The sequence below is a fragment of the Astatotilapia calliptera genome, chromosome 17, assembly GCF_964374335.1.
Source record: "Astatotilapia calliptera chromosome 17, fAstCal68.1, whole genome shotgun sequence".
Taxonomy (NCBI): domain Eukaryota; kingdom Metazoa; phylum Chordata; class Actinopteri; order Cichliformes; family Cichlidae; genus Astatotilapia; species Astatotilapia calliptera.
In genome coordinates this window covers 14,390,547-14,406,010 of record NC_137438.1, presented here as the reverse complement: position 1 = coordinate 14,406,010, position 15,464 = coordinate 14,390,547, and the positions used below count along the sequence as shown (strand labels likewise).

The following is a 15,464-nucleotide window of genomic DNA, read 5'->3' as shown; positions in this document are numbered from 1 at the left end:
AAGACAAACATGGACTACGTAAATCAACAGTACTCATTTCCTAAACGGAAAGAAATTCCAGCATTTTCTAAAGTCCTAGGGTGGGAAAGGCTCCACAGAAAAGACCAACATCAGAAATGATCATTTACATTTTTTTCCAAGTTCTTTCAGATTTATTTTGACAAGACTTTCATCCCACAGCTGCTCAGCCACATGCTTGAGAAGTAGATGCCTATGCTCTATAAGATCTCTCTCTCTCTCTCTCTTAATTTACATAGGAAATATCACAGTATTCAGTCCATAACACCACAGACCACTGGTATCCTATACTATTCTTTTCGAAATACACACTGCATAGCAGTAATTTTCTTGTTTTGATTTTAACACAAAATTCCTTAACTTGAAAATAATTGATTGTTATTGGTAGATGTTATCAGATTAAATGAAAATGACGTACATACTTCATAACAGGACTTCAAATTAAATTAGGAACTTGTAATCTCTTACTGTATTAAATTAAGACAAGGCTGAGGAAAGTGCGATTTTCTTGTTTTGAATTTTTTCCCCCTGATAGTACAGTGCTAAAACTTTGTGTGCAAGTGTTTGCTTAGTTGAAATAATTGCTTAAAAATAATTCCTTAAATATAATTATAGATTTCAAAACAGCTTTGACAGAGCAACGCTTTTAAGGTAATGCTAAGGTTTTTTTTTTAATAGCATATCATAAATAATAGTTAGATATTTAACACACAGGCCGGATCTGTTTTATCTATTTAACAGTCATAAAACCAGTGTCCCTCACAGATATGAATCCATTAATCTTCTCTTGCTCTGTTGGATTGATGTATAAACATATAATTATTTTAAAAAATGTAATATTTTAATAATAATAATAATACCAACTTAAAGTAAGTTTACATTTACAATTTAAAAAGTGAACTACAAAACACTCCTTTAGCCTTAATTACCTGAAGTTCTACCATTTAATGAATTTTTGATCCCTCTTATTTTTCTGTTGTTCTTCAGTATTAAATAACATTATTACTTAATTAGTTTCCGTCTGTCTGATGACATCACTACTGATATTTCCACATAAGATTCATTGTGTCAGTTTTTTCGTTCGAGGCTTTGGTTTATTTTGTAAAGTTCCAGCTGTTTTTGAGTAATGTAATGTTCTTGGATTCCTGCTACACAGCCGGCATGACAGAATAACGTGACGACTATGGACCCAGCAGCTCTCAGCCCCTCATGATTTATGACAGGATTTATACAGTGCAGAAGTTGTGCAATGATTGGTTGAAAAGCCCCAGTAAGGAATACCAGGGGGCAGCTAATCACAGTCTACAAAGACTGGTTTCTGGCCTTCCTTGGTTATTGGATTTGCTACATCAGTTGATAAAGATGAAGGATTTTGTCATCAAAACTTTTCACCTTTGTCTACCTGCTACAGCTGCCCACACCGCTGGCCATCTCCTGGAAAGGAGGCTTCAATCTCTGAAGCCTGGACAATCACTTGAAATATGTTATGTTTTAGACTGTTTTGTTGTTGTTGTTGTTGTTTTTGTTTGTGTGTTTGTTTGTTTTTCCTGGACATGCAGTCCTGCACAGTATATACGTTGGCCTAGATATCAAATAAACATTAAAAGGAACCAATGTTTTAAATATTGCTTGATTAAAAAAACAACATCTCTGTCATCTTTGGATTTTTACTGTACGGTAAAATCAGTATGTATGTTTAACAGTGACATCATGGAACATTTCAAATTGTTCCCAGGATGGCTATAATTTTATGTGACATGACTTGAGCCCATTTAGCTTCTGATGGCCCCAAATGTAGGTGCTACCAAGGAAAAGGGACTGTCAAGTGTAATGCTTGTTTTGTGTTTACACTTGTTTTATTTAGGGGGTGGAAACGGCAATGATTTTTTTTTTATTTTGTTTTGAGGTGAGACGGTATGTTCTCCCCCCCAAAAGAAAGACTATGTAATCCTTTCAGTTTGTTTGTTTGTCTGGCTGCCTGTTTTTTGGCAGTTTAATGTCCACAGTTTTTAAGATATCATGCTCAGATTTTGTGTAATGGTAGATACCAATAACAGCTCAAGGTCAATCAGGTCAAACCAAAAACCTTAGCTTATCCACAATTTTTTATGGGTCTTCTTTAAACTTTACAACAATATGCTAGGTGTTGGGGGACATGAGTACCTAGGTTGGCTAAGCATTTGACCTTGACCTTCATCGTAGGTTACCAAGATCAAAGCTGACCTTGGAAAAAAATCTCCAAGAACCCATATTTAGTAATGTATCATATGAAAGGGCATGGAGAGAGCTCTACAACACACTTTTTATTTTTTTCAGTACAAAATTCTATGACATTAGAATGATCACAAAAATACACACTGCGTGAATGCTTAAAAGCTCAAAATTCTCATGTAATGATTTTGGCCAATTATTTTAGCCAGTTCTGCTTTAATCATGTGGGTAAAGATAACAAAATACCATTTTAGTATGTAATGCTTCACAGTCATTGGTCAAAAGTCAGACATCAGCATGTTGTTATAAAAGCAGGCTGACGTCAGCAAACGGTAATAAAAACATTGTGGGGGGGCTGTCGAGCGCTCAGAGTGCTGTTGTTGTAAATGGTTTACATACAGTTAGCCACATATATATTTGGTCACTGACACAAGCTTTGTTTTTGTGTTTTTTACCTGTTTACTGAAACATCCAATTATAGTTGTACAGTTATAGTTATATATGGACATAATGTGTCTCAACTTTCATTTGAGGGAAGTTTTGTCATGGTTCTGGGTCATTTTGACCCAGCTTTTTCTGTTTCTTATGTGTTGGTGTTTTTCTGATTATGATTTATGTTCTGATTATTTAGTGATACTGTTTTGATTATGGTTATTATTATTGCAGGTTTAGTTCCGTGTCAAGTCTGTCTCACTCTGTCTAGTCCGTGTCTTAGTAAAGTCGTTTTTCTTGTTTTACTTTGAAGGTTCATGTTCATGCCTGATGTCAATGTGTTCAGTTTTACTTTTCCCCTCGTTAGCCTAGTTTCTCCCAGCTGTGGCTCCCTCCTGTTTCCCATTCCCTGATTACCGCCCTGTGTATAGAAGCCCTGTGTTTTCCTGTGCTCTCTGTCGCGTCGTCTGTGTTACTCCGTGTCAGTCTGCATTACTCTGTGTAACCCGGTGTTCATTCTGCGGCTCTCTGCCATCTTTCTCTGTGCATTTTGCTCCTCCTCCCGTGAGTGTTTGGTTTCAGGTTAGTTCTTTAGTTTTCCCCAGTTTAGGTTTGTTAGCTCCCCGCTCTGCTCTTCCTGTTTTTGCCACTTTGTCACTTCTGTAAATAAACACTCACTCGCACCCCAGCCAGTACCTGCATTTTGGATCCTTTTCTCAATACACTACACGACTGCTGCCCCAGCCGTGACAAGTTTAGGAGTTTCAGCTCCTTAACCTGTGCATGTTACACCCTCTTTAAAAACCAAAAGTCAACCAAAAGTGATTGAACGATTGACTCAAAGGCAATTTTATGCGTGGATGTGGGCAGTTCTTTTGTTATATCTTAATCAACTAAGCAGATAAAAGGCATTGGTTTTGGAGAGAAGGAGTTGATTTGGTCAATTGTGAGAATGAAAGAAAGCAACTCAGCAATGAAGAAAGACCTGGAAGTCCACAGAAGACAACAGTATTTGCATGGTGAAGAGAAACCCCTTAACAACAGCCAACCAAGTGACCACTCTGAAGGAAGTCGGCATCCATATCCAAGTCTACCATAGAGAGAAGACAGCATGAAAGTAAATGCAGAGGGTTCACTACAAGATGCAAGTGACAAGCCTCATGAATAGAAATTATGGATGCTAACAACAACAAAAAAAATACACCAAAATTCAGAAAAAACATTCTTTGGACAGATGAAATCAAGCGCAACCTATACCAGAATAATGGCTAGAAGAAAATGTGAAGGTGTGGAACAGCTCATGGTTTAGGTGTAACTCTATAAAACATTAGAGCATACTGTGTCGTGTGAAATTTTGAAAATGTAGCAGTATTATAAAATATAACTAAAAAGGTGTTTTGGTTATTCTTCTGAAAAGTTTGGAAGCATCACAACATATGGCTTATCTGCCTTATATGAAATCTAAAGAATACCATTCTAATGTAACACTATAGTAAGTGTTAGACCTCGTTGAGACTGTATATTTGTCCCCAGTGTGAAATGCTTTCTACCATGAAAATATCTGTTCCCATTGTGAGATTAAAACACGGGCTGACCTGTCTTAGCAGAGTGGTTGTTCTCCTCCTGCTTGAGGATCTGATAACATTCTTCCTCAGCCTTCATGTGCTGAACAACCAGAGCGCAATCTGGGTGGATGGCCTCTGTCTGAAGGCGAGAAAAAAAGCTTTCATCACAGTCCAGTAACACAGAAAGACACACAGAAGTGCAGAAATACCATAATTTTCTTTTACATGACATGATAATGGCAAAGATAATGTTATTAATCAGTAGTTCAGTAGTGGTTGTGTTTTGGACTTTGTTATACTATTGACCATATATTAAAGAAATATCATATGGAACCTGTTGTTGGCCTCTCCCAAAAGTATTACTTATTTTTATTAAAGGCTTTAATAAGACACATTGTAATGTAATATTCACCACATAGAACAATTCTTTGAGATATATATATATATATATATATATATATATATATATATATATATATATATATATATTTGTATTTTGCCAGAAACGCTAGAATCTCAGCTTAAACCTCACAAATTATTTCAACAACCACCAAACACAAAATCGCACTTCCTGCACAGCTCTCTTCCCCTCTCAATGTACTTCAAGAACAGTTTCCCATTTAAAAATCTCTGTTTTCTACATTATTCACTTGCTTTTTACACACCAGTCTACCATTGCGTACAGACAAGAAAGCCTCAGTACCGAAGAAATGTAAACTTTTTAAAATTATGACAAATTGCAAAACTCTTAGCTGTGACTCAAATAAAACCTCTGTAACTTTGTACTGCTTCAATCAGGTAATGTTCATATGATGATTCATGGTTTTCTTCAGTTTTCTTCAGGGTCTTCGGAGGAGGGGGACAACCTGTCTATCTCTGGGGGTGAGGTCACTGAGGCAGTTAAACAACTCCTTGGTGGCAGGGCCCCTGGGGTGGATGAGGTTCACCCTGAGTTCCTGAAGGCTCTGTATGTTGCAGGGCTGTCTTGGTTGACACCAATGTTCCCTAACCCTGCTGGCACGGTCTCTGCGCACAGAAAATCTGTGTTGCGCGCAAAAAAGAAATCTAACCTGAATTGAAATTAAAACTAATACTTTAACAATTCTGTTTTGCACTGTTAGTCAGTAAGTGACTGGCTGCTCCCATATGGGATTAGAACAATGCCACCTTATCCCATAGTCCAGCCAATAATAATGTTTTTATTAGTTTTTATTGTGTTGATAAGCCACGTAAACCCAGACTTATGATAAAATTATCTGCAATGTTTGGTTTTCTTTCTGAATACTATCGTTGTTTATATTTACTGCGGGAAGAAACAGTAAATACATTTTATAAGGAAAACGCTCGAAAACGCCTGTGGTCAAAAACAAAAACAAAAAAACCCCCACCCTTTCCTATTGGTGGAACAATGCACCATGTCGACCAGTCAAAAAATGATATGGCAACATGGCATTTAGTTGTTTAGAAAGGGGGATGTTTTAGGAGTGACGGCGGTGTTTTGAGATGTGAGAGATTTGCGCAAATCTTGTGTAGTTAGTGTGTAGTGTAGTCAATAGTTTTGTTGTGTGTGTCAGAACAATGAGGCAACTTCTGAATGTTACAGTTGTTACAGGAGTGATACATCTCCTGTTGTCAGGCCTGCAGGTATCAGGCTGTTGTTCTCCTTTATCTCATAGTGGACAGAAATTATTTTTTGGAGTGGCACAAATAATTTGTGTGGCATCAAATTTGATGCAGAACAGCTGATTGTTGAAATGTTTATTTAAAAAACTGCATTGGCTGCATTTTTAGGTAAACAGCTGCAAAAAACTTCATTGTTTGCATAACTCAGTTACTTTTTTGAAGAAGTAACTATATAATTAATTGCCCAACATTGGTCATTATATACTGTATTTTGCAGACAAAGAGTTACAGACTCTCTCCCAGACCACAGACTCATAATACAAGTCAGAGCTTTATATAAAAAAAGAAAAAAAAGAAAGTTGTGTTTTCAAAATTGGAGTTCAAGTTATTTTTTACTTCCAATAGTGTTAACATACTACACAGATCATGAACAAGATTTTTTTTTAATTTTCATTGTAAGTGTGCCAAAGCAGTTAATTAAAAGTAGTCTAACATAAATGTAAATGCTGTAATTTGCTTATTTTAATAAACCATGTAACTTGGATGGATTCAATGCTGGCGTGACCACAGTGCACACGTCTGATGTTGCTCACAGTGGTCCAAGGGACCGCTCAGGGAGTTTGTGTGTTCACTCAGACACATGAAAAATTAGAGGGAACATTGGTTGACACTGCTCTACAAGTTGCGTGTATATCAGGGGCGGTACCTGTGGATTGGCATACCGGGGTGGTGGTTCCCATCTTTAAGAAGGGGCATCATACTTCTCAGCCTTCCCAGGAAAGTCTATGACAGGCTGCTGCAAAGGAGAGTTGGTCCGGTAGTCAAACCTCTGATACAGGAGGAACAACGCGGTTTTCATTGTGTCATGGAACACTGGACCAGCTCTTTACTCGCTCGAGGATACTTAAGGGTGCATGGGAGTTTGCCCAACCAGTCTACATGTGTTTTGTGGACTTGGAGAAGGCATTCGACCATGTCCCTCTGAATGTCCTGTGGGAGGTCCTTGGGGATTATGGGGTGTCTGGCCTATTGCTACAGGCCATTTGATCCTTATACAACCATTGAAAGAACTTGGTCCGCATAGTCAACAATAAGTCAGACTCGTTTCAAGTGGGTGATGAACTTCGCCACGGTTGTTGTTTGTCACCAATTCTGTTTGTAAAAAGACAAAATTTCTAGGCATAGCTAAGTGGTGGAAAGCTTTCACTTGGTTGGTCTCAGAATCTCAGCTCTGCCTTTCGCAGATGATGTGGTTCTGTTGGCTTCATTGTGTGATGGCTTCCAGCTCGCACTGAAATGGTTTGCAGCCGAGGATGAAGTGGTGGGAATGAGAATCATCACCTCCAAATTTGAGGCCATGGTCCTCAGCAGGAGGAGTGTTCATACCAGGTCAGGGATGAGTTCCTGTCCCCAGTAGAAGAGTTGTCTTGTTCGCAAGTGACAGCAGAAGGGAGCGGGAGATCGACAGATGGATTGGTGCCACAGCAGCAGTCAAGCGGACGCTGTTCCAGTCCATTGTGGTCAAGAGAGAGCTGAGTGTAAAAGTGACATTCTCAATTTACCGGTCGATCTATGTCGCTATCCTCAGCTATGGTCACGAACTGTGGATCAAAAAAACATGATCACGATACAAGCGGCAGAAATGACCTTCCTCCGAAGGGTGGCTGACATCTCCCTCAGAGATAGGGTGAGAAGTTCAGCCATCTGAGAGTGGCTCAGAGTAGAGCCTCTGCTTCTCAACATTAAAAGGAGCCAAGTATACCATGCCCAGTCTCTTTGGTACACCATTTGACCTTAGAACTGAAGAAGCTTCTCGGATGAGAGGTGAAACATCTTCAAGCAACTTAAAGAACTCCAGACGCTTTTCTTTGCAAGCTCCTTTGACTCTTTGGTACATAGTTGGCCTTTGGTCCAGATGGAATCTGGAAGAAGAAGACAAGGTCTCTCCTCACTGTAACAGCACCATGTGATGGATCACTGCCACACCTGCTCTCAAGAAACCACTTGAATAGGACCTGCCGGACAAAGTGGAGTAAGATTCACAAAAGCCAGATATCATGCAGCAATCCAAGGAAATTTAGGAACAAATGAGGAACAAAGTAACTGAGATTTCTCAGGTTATAAAGCTGTTTCTAAAGCTGTGGGACTCCAGGAAACAACAGTGAGAGCCATTATCCACAGATGGCAAAAACGTGGAACAATTGCGAACTTTCCCAGCCAACCAAAATTAGCCCATGAGCGCAGCAACGACTCATCCAAGAGGTCACAAAAGACCCCAGAACAACACATCCTCACATGCCTCAATTAAGGTCAATGTTTAGAAGGGCCTGCATCGCACAGTTACAAGACAAAAACCACTGCCAAGCAAAATGAACACAAAGGCTCGTCTCTGTTTTGCCAGAAAACATCTTGATGATACAATATAAAAACAACATTGTTAAATAAACATAGCACAGTAATAAAATAGCAAAAGTAGTTGATCAAAAATAGCGCATTATAATGCAAAGGATTCAGTTTGATGCGGAAATGTTTATGACATCTTGTATAGTGATTATTGTATGTATTTGTCACAAAAAGAACTGTTGTACAGTTTTATGGCAAACCATAGTTTTTTGAGGAATCCTTTATAGCAGCTTTATACCTTTAAATAGGTCTGAGAGAGAATGGTAACAGATTATTTGTCAAGACGGAGAAATGTGAATTGCATGTGACAACAGTGTCTATCCTGGGCTGTATCATTAAGCAGGGCAACCTCAAACCTGGCCCAGACATGGTCCAAGCGGTGGTGGACTGGCCAGAACCCTCTGACTGGAAACAGCTCCAGTGTTTTCTGGGCTTCATTAGTTTCTACTGTTGTTTCATCCGAAACTTTAGCCAGATCGCTTCACCTCTCACACACCTAAATTCTTCTAAGGTGCTTTTCAGTGGGACTAGGCTGCTCAAACCATTTTCAGTAACGTTGAGCAATGCTTTGCCTCACCTCCTATCCTGTCTTCACCTGTCTCTAACCAGTTTATTGTAAAAGTGGAGGCTTTGGACTCGGGAGTGGCAGCTGTCCAACAGTATGAAGGTAAGCTTCATCTTTGTGCCTACTTCTCTCATCATCTCTTCCCCAAAGAATGGAACTATGATGTAGGGGACAGATTGCTCCTGGCAGTCAAACTCGCCTTGGAGGAGTACCAGCACTGGCTTTATCGTCTGGACGGATTACAAGAATTTTGCCTACCTTCAAACTCCTAAATGGTTAAACGCCTGGCAAGCCAGGTGGACTCGGAAAAATGGAAATGAGTAAAAAACAATCACCTATAGCACCAGGTCACACAACATCTAGCCCGAAGCTCTGTCCTGGCAATTCTCCTCCTTAGAAGGAGCTCCAGAGGATTCTCTGATCCTTCCAGCCTCCTGCACCATCAGGGCGATCTCTTGGGAGGTCAAGTAGGTTTTTGTTCAGAACCAGACCCCAGGACTGTGCTGCTCCACTCCAACCACAATGAGCGCCCAACTCGCCTGGGTCGAGTATGTCCACAACAGCCTCACCTCCTCGGCGACTGGGTTATCTTCTTTTGAAGCGTAGCTGGCTTATCAACCACGGCTCTTTCCAGCAGTCGATGGTGAGCATGAAGTTCCTTCAGTTCAACACTATCTCTCCCGGTGCCGCCATCTTTGGAAGACAAACCTGGCGGACCAATGTCGGAATCCTGCACCTCCCTACAAGCCTGGACAAAAGGTGTGGCTCACCACGAGGTATGTCCTGGTCCAGACTGATTCCAGGAAACTGAGTCCTAATTTATAGGGCCTTTTGTGATTGGCCCAATGGTTAATCCTGTCTCTGCCAGCCTAAATTTAACGTGGAACATGCAAAGACCAGAGGTTTATCCTCAATGTGCAAGTGGAACCAGAAAAGGCTGCTAGCCATTCAGCCTGATGAGTTCAGGCCATTGTTAATGGGACATAGACACACCGGTGAAATGAAGACAAGCTGCAGTTTCCAATGGGATCCAAGCCAAGCATGCTTCCAGTGACAATAGCCAACTGCAGATACAAGATGGCAGTGACACAAAGGATGGGTGGAAAAAAGGCAAAAAAAATTATAGAAAGAGAAGGAAGGGATTGCTTTCACTTTTATACATTTTAATTTGTATGTTTTTTATTTTGGATGAGGCAAGGTTCCTAAGGGAAAACTACTGATACTTGATTGTGTGACTTTTTCATGAGGTCAAACATAACTGGGCTGGCTTTGATTTTTCGTTTTTATGGGCCGATGATTTTTTTTTTTTTTTTTGTAAACGTATAAACAATGAAGGGTGGTGGATTGGCCAGATGCTGGCCGATGTGTAAAAATAACTCAGTTGTTTGGTGGTGGCTATGGCGGAGCTTCCACAGAGGCCAGCAGGTGGATGAGGGAAAGGGGAGGCAGGTGGAGGAGAGACTCGAGGCGGCCGCCGAGTGTCAGGTGAACTGAACTTCAGGTAAGAAGTTGTGACCTGCAGTCTATCTGGGTCAGATATAAACCAAGTTTAGGTGTAGTTTTTTTTTTCGTTGTGCTGACTTTTTACAGTCAGTTACAATAACTCGCACTGCGTACTAGCTAGCATGATGGAGTTTCTATACAGCTGGGTGGGTGCTATGATGTTACTGATAGTGAACTTTATTTTAGTCATAAGGTTAGTTAGTAGAGTTGCCAACCGTCCCGTACAAAATGGAATCATCTGGTATTCAGAGAAAATATTGTGCGTTTAATATTGAGCTGAGAAGGAACACAGCTAGGATGGAAAAAGACACAAAGCTGGATTTATTCTGTCGTTATGCTGTCAGATGCCTCTTCTTCTCTCATTCTCTCCCCCTCCCTCTCCTGTTGCTACTTCAATCATGAAACTGATCAATGATCAGCTGATCGGCTTTTCTGACGCAAGTCCTGTCTCTCTTGTTTGTTTATCACCCACTTTGCGCCAAAAAGAGGAAACCAGCGGATGCAGCAGCACGTTTAAGCTTGATCAGCTGTTGTTAGAATTTATTTAATATTAATTTCTAGTATCAGCTGATGTTTGCTGGAGCCACAGCTGTAAAAGCTGCCGGTCATGATATCGGTTTCGATATGTGGTGAGAGGGAAACATGAAGATGAAACCAGGAGATGTCCTTACTGAATCATCAGAGCTGAACAGGTGATGGAGAAACAGGTTTACCTTTTAGGTGACATGAATGAGTTGAAGGGAAGTTATGAACTGTTTCTGAGAGATAAATAACACCAATATCATTTTCTATGTAGCTAACAGCTGGTAACTGTGTGGGGGCGGGTCTAGCAAAGTTTTGCCATGGGGCCAGGTAGGGCATTAACAAGGAGAGGTGGGCACAAGGAAATAATTTTCTTTCTTATTCTCATTTAAAATGTCTAGCTGTTATTAAATAATTATCTGAATCTTACAACCAAATTTTTATTATGACCTAAAATGTATAGAAATCATACATATACCAACAAGACGGTGTACACCACTGTCACAACTGTGTTTGTTTTCATTCAAAGGCTTTATGGCTTTTCCTAGAATACCTGGTGGGCCGGTCTCTAGTCCAGCCCTGAGGTCAAGCTAGAAGATTTAATGAATATCTCACCAGCAGATTTAGTCAGATTTTGTTTTTTGAGATTTTGGTGACAAAATGAAGTGTCAATTTATCTTTTGACATGGTTTCAACATTCTTCTTCCCAGTGCACATATTTACTTCATTCTCCCTGTGACGGCTTAGAGAATCTACTATTCAAAGTCAAAGTCAAAGTGAAACTTTATTGTCATCGCTGCTATATACAGTACAGGATATAGAGAGACGAGACGACTAGGCTCCAGTTCCATAGGAAGAGTAAGAAATAAATATACACTTTAAGACTAAGGTAAGGGGAGTAAATATACACTTTAAGCTAAAAAGGATCAATAACAGTCTAACTTTACAATTTACAATTGTAAATTTACACTAGCCTTGAAGTGGTTTAAAGTGACCAACGTGGCAGCGTTACAGTTTACAGTATGAGTGATTTAAAGTGACCTTGAGTGAAATAAAGTGACCAACATGAACAATATTCCTAAGTGTAGGATTGTCCATAGAGCAGCATCTGTATTTACAAAGGCAGTGGTATGTGGAGTGCAATAGAGTCCGTTAATGGTTTGTGTGGGTATGTGTGGTGGGGGGGAGTGGCTGAGCCGGTAGTGAGTTCAGGACTCTGATGGCTTTTGGGAAAAAGCTATCTCGCAGTCTGGATTATCGGGCCCTGATGCTGTGATAGCATCTGCCAGATGGGAAGAGGGACAAAAGTCCTGTCAGGGGTGTGAGGGGTCAAAAAAGAATACACCATTAAAAAAAACACTGAATTTGCCAAAGCGCTATCAGCCGCTGCCTGCTCGTGGAAGCGCCACGAGCCGGAAGTCCTTTTTTATTTTGGATGAGGCATTCAGAGGTTGGAGTCTTGAAATGAACCCCTGGAATGAACTGTAATGAGCACCCATGACAGCAAAAAATGTGGGTGTTTGACGTCCTCTCAAAGCGTTGACATTTGCTGTCAAGGCTTCTCTATTTTTACTTATATTCACGCCTTCTCAGGAATGTGAACAGGAGGACGTCAGAAGCTTAGATCTAAAAAAAATCTGAGATTATAGTAACATGTGCCAAAAATGTAGATTCCAACAGCATCTGGAACCTGTGGTTAAATTTGTGTCATACTTTGCTATCAAGTGAATAATTTTTTTTTGTTTGTTTGTTTGTTTTTTGAATGTGTGTGTGTGTGTGTGTGTGTGTGTGTGTGTGTGTGTGTGTGTGTGTGTGTGTGTTTTGTTTGTTATTTTTGGCATGCAATTGATTTCTTCGGATGTGTTTGATTCAAACTGTGTGAAGAAGCTCTAGTGGAACACCTGCCTGTAGATCAGATGGTGACACTGCAGGGGAGTGTGACATTTAACCTAGTGCTCTCACAGCAACCCAGTGACCTAAATTTTTTCCTTTTTTTTCTCTAGTTTGCATAGCAAAAATCCTTGGGCAAGATACTAACGCCAAGCTGCTCTCGAATGCATCCATCAGAGTATGATTGTTTGATAAAAAGCACTTATGTAGAGGAGAAACCAAGCATAGAAAATGCTTTATAGTTCTGTAAGTGCTTTGAGGGGTTGGAGTAAAACAATGCTATATAAGAACTAGTCCATTTACCATATAGAAAATACAAAGATGTAGGGGGGAAAGTACTTGTGTGAATGAGATGTGCTATATAAAGTGTTTCAAGTGTGTAAAGAGAAAAGCACTATAAGAAGAACCAGCCTACTTATTATTTTACAAGTGTTTAAAAATCTACATTTTAAGGCCACCAGATGGCAATAGGTTGGGTTGGTTACATGATAGTTCTCGATGAATACAAGTAAATGGTTCGAGCCCCGGCTCGGACAGTCTTGGTCGTTGTGTCCTTGGGCAAGACACTTCACCTACCGCCTACTGGTGATGGCCAGAGGGGCCGATGGCGCGATATGGCAGCCTCGCCTCTGTCAGTCTGCCCCAGGGCAGCTGTGGCTACAACTGTAGCTTGCCTCCACCAGTGTGAATGTGAGAGTGAATGAATAGTGGAATTGTACAGCGCTTTGAGGTTCTTGAAAAGCGCTATATAAATTGTTGTTTTTGCCATAAAAAAAGTTTTATTTTACCCAGAAATTGCTAGAATTCAGCTAATGCATGATGACTGGTGAGTTAATGATTTACAACGGGACATATTCCTTTGATGGCACCAGTTTACACATTTACAAATATACAGTACAAACCAGTCAACAACAGAAGCTTACACGATTGTGTATATAAGAATTGCTCGATTGTGCAGGTTGAAGGTAACGTGTGTCAGGACACATGCTTGAAAGTAAACTGGTGCTCTGGCGTGAGCTCCCTTAGATGTCAGACTACAATCCTTGTATAAAAACCTTCTTGTTATATTCCGTCATTAATAAACATAGAAGGCCATCTTTCCACCAGCTATTTTCTATTTTAAGTACTGTTTCTATCAGCCCTTTAAACATATTACTGTACACGAGGGAGGAGAATTTACAGTGAAAATATTAAATATTCCCGTAACGTTTTCCATCTGGGTGGCCTGTTAACTCCTACATCATTAATAGTTCAAATGTCCGGGAGTAACACGTGAGTGCGCGTGGCTGAAGACTTGATCTGGCAGCACAGCCTCACTGTGACACAAGACAGTGCTTTCTTATCTACCCTGTAGGCTTATAGAACAAGCCTCTTTTATACAAGCAAGATCGTAACATGACATACTGTCTGATGGAGCAGCACGGGGTGTCACTTTCGAATGTAGTGATGCGCAGTGAACCTGGAATAGCTCATATGAGCAACACAAGCTTGCTGATGGTTTCTCTCCTTTAACAGATGCCGAATAATAGACTCACTCAGAGAGAAGAGCGTGAGTGCCATTTGAGCAGCACTTTAATTATTGTAACTCTCCATCCTATCTGGCAGCAGTTTATGCGGCTGTGGTGTCATTTAAATCCAATCACTATCTAAAACAGGTCGTTATTGCAGGCACCTCCAGCCAATTTTTAGTCAGTTCCACTTGTTAGCATTCCTTTTTTTTTTAACATACACTGGTCCCTGAGTCTGTCTGTCTGTCCTCTTTGTTAAATGTCTCACATGTTGGTAAACATGCATGTTTGCCTTATTACTAAGGGTTCATATTCATGTCTGTACAGCAGTTAATTTGCTCATGTTAGCACAAAGACTGTAAATGAAACAGCAAACCCAGCTTCATCTAAAGCTAACCCATAGATCCAGAGACCAGCCCTTGTCATTTTCACTTTAACACTTTGTAGTTTGTTTAAGATCTGTAATATTTTGATAGAAACCTTTTGCTAAAATTGTGATCTAAGGCTTTGGGAAATACTTAAAGAACTCCAGCTCTATCCATGCACTTGTAGTTGATGAAAGAAAGTCGAGGTGCTTCCTTACCTCTGTGATGGTATTTTGATTAATGTGAGTTATATTTTACTCCGTTGTTAAGGTCAAATAAAAAAACTTGAAAAGGACACATGTTTATCTTACTGTAGGTTCCAGAGAAGTGCAAGGATTAAATCAAATTTTAAAAAATATTTTTATACTTTTTACATTTTTAAATTATCTAAATTGCTGGCGTTATATACTTTATTTATATCCTTTCTCTAAAATCAGACTTTCTTATAAGATATAAAAGAGTGAACCATCTGTATGCTGAAAATCAACTGTGAAGTCAATCTTTTCATTTCAAGGCACAAAAGTCCTTCCTGTCTTTTCAGCAACTGAGTTAATGTCACTCATTATTTGCCCCCAAAAATCAATTGACTGCCTTCGGTTTCAAAAAAAAAACGCAGCCATCAGAAGGGCACTAACAGGATGATGGCACATTTCCTCATGTTGGCTTCTCTGCACTGGTTACATGTGGCCTTTAGAATTGATTTTAGCATTTTACAGCTTGTTTTTTAAGGTAGAGCTTGCCTTGGGCTGCAGACAGAGGGTAACAGGTTATTTGATGTCTAATGGGAGAGGCTTCTGCAGGCGATAGGAACGTTACAATCTATAACTTGTTACTCAAGACCTGCTATTAGGATATTAAA

At 40.0% G+C, this 15,464-nt stretch overlaps 1 protein-coding gene across 1 annotated transcript in view; it reads right to left on the bottom strand.

Moving 5' to 3' along the window:
- Window positions 1-15,464, bottom strand: part of ghrhrb (growth hormone releasing hormone receptor b) — a 75,426-nt gene that overhangs the window by 56,099 nt on the left and 3,863 nt on the right. Inside the window, exon 2 of the mRNA XM_026147033.2 lies at window positions 4,257-4,365. Coding sequence (XP_026002818.1) covers window positions 4,257-4,365 — 109 coding nt within the window. The remainder of the gene's footprint in view (window positions 1-4,256; window positions 4,366-15,464) is intronic.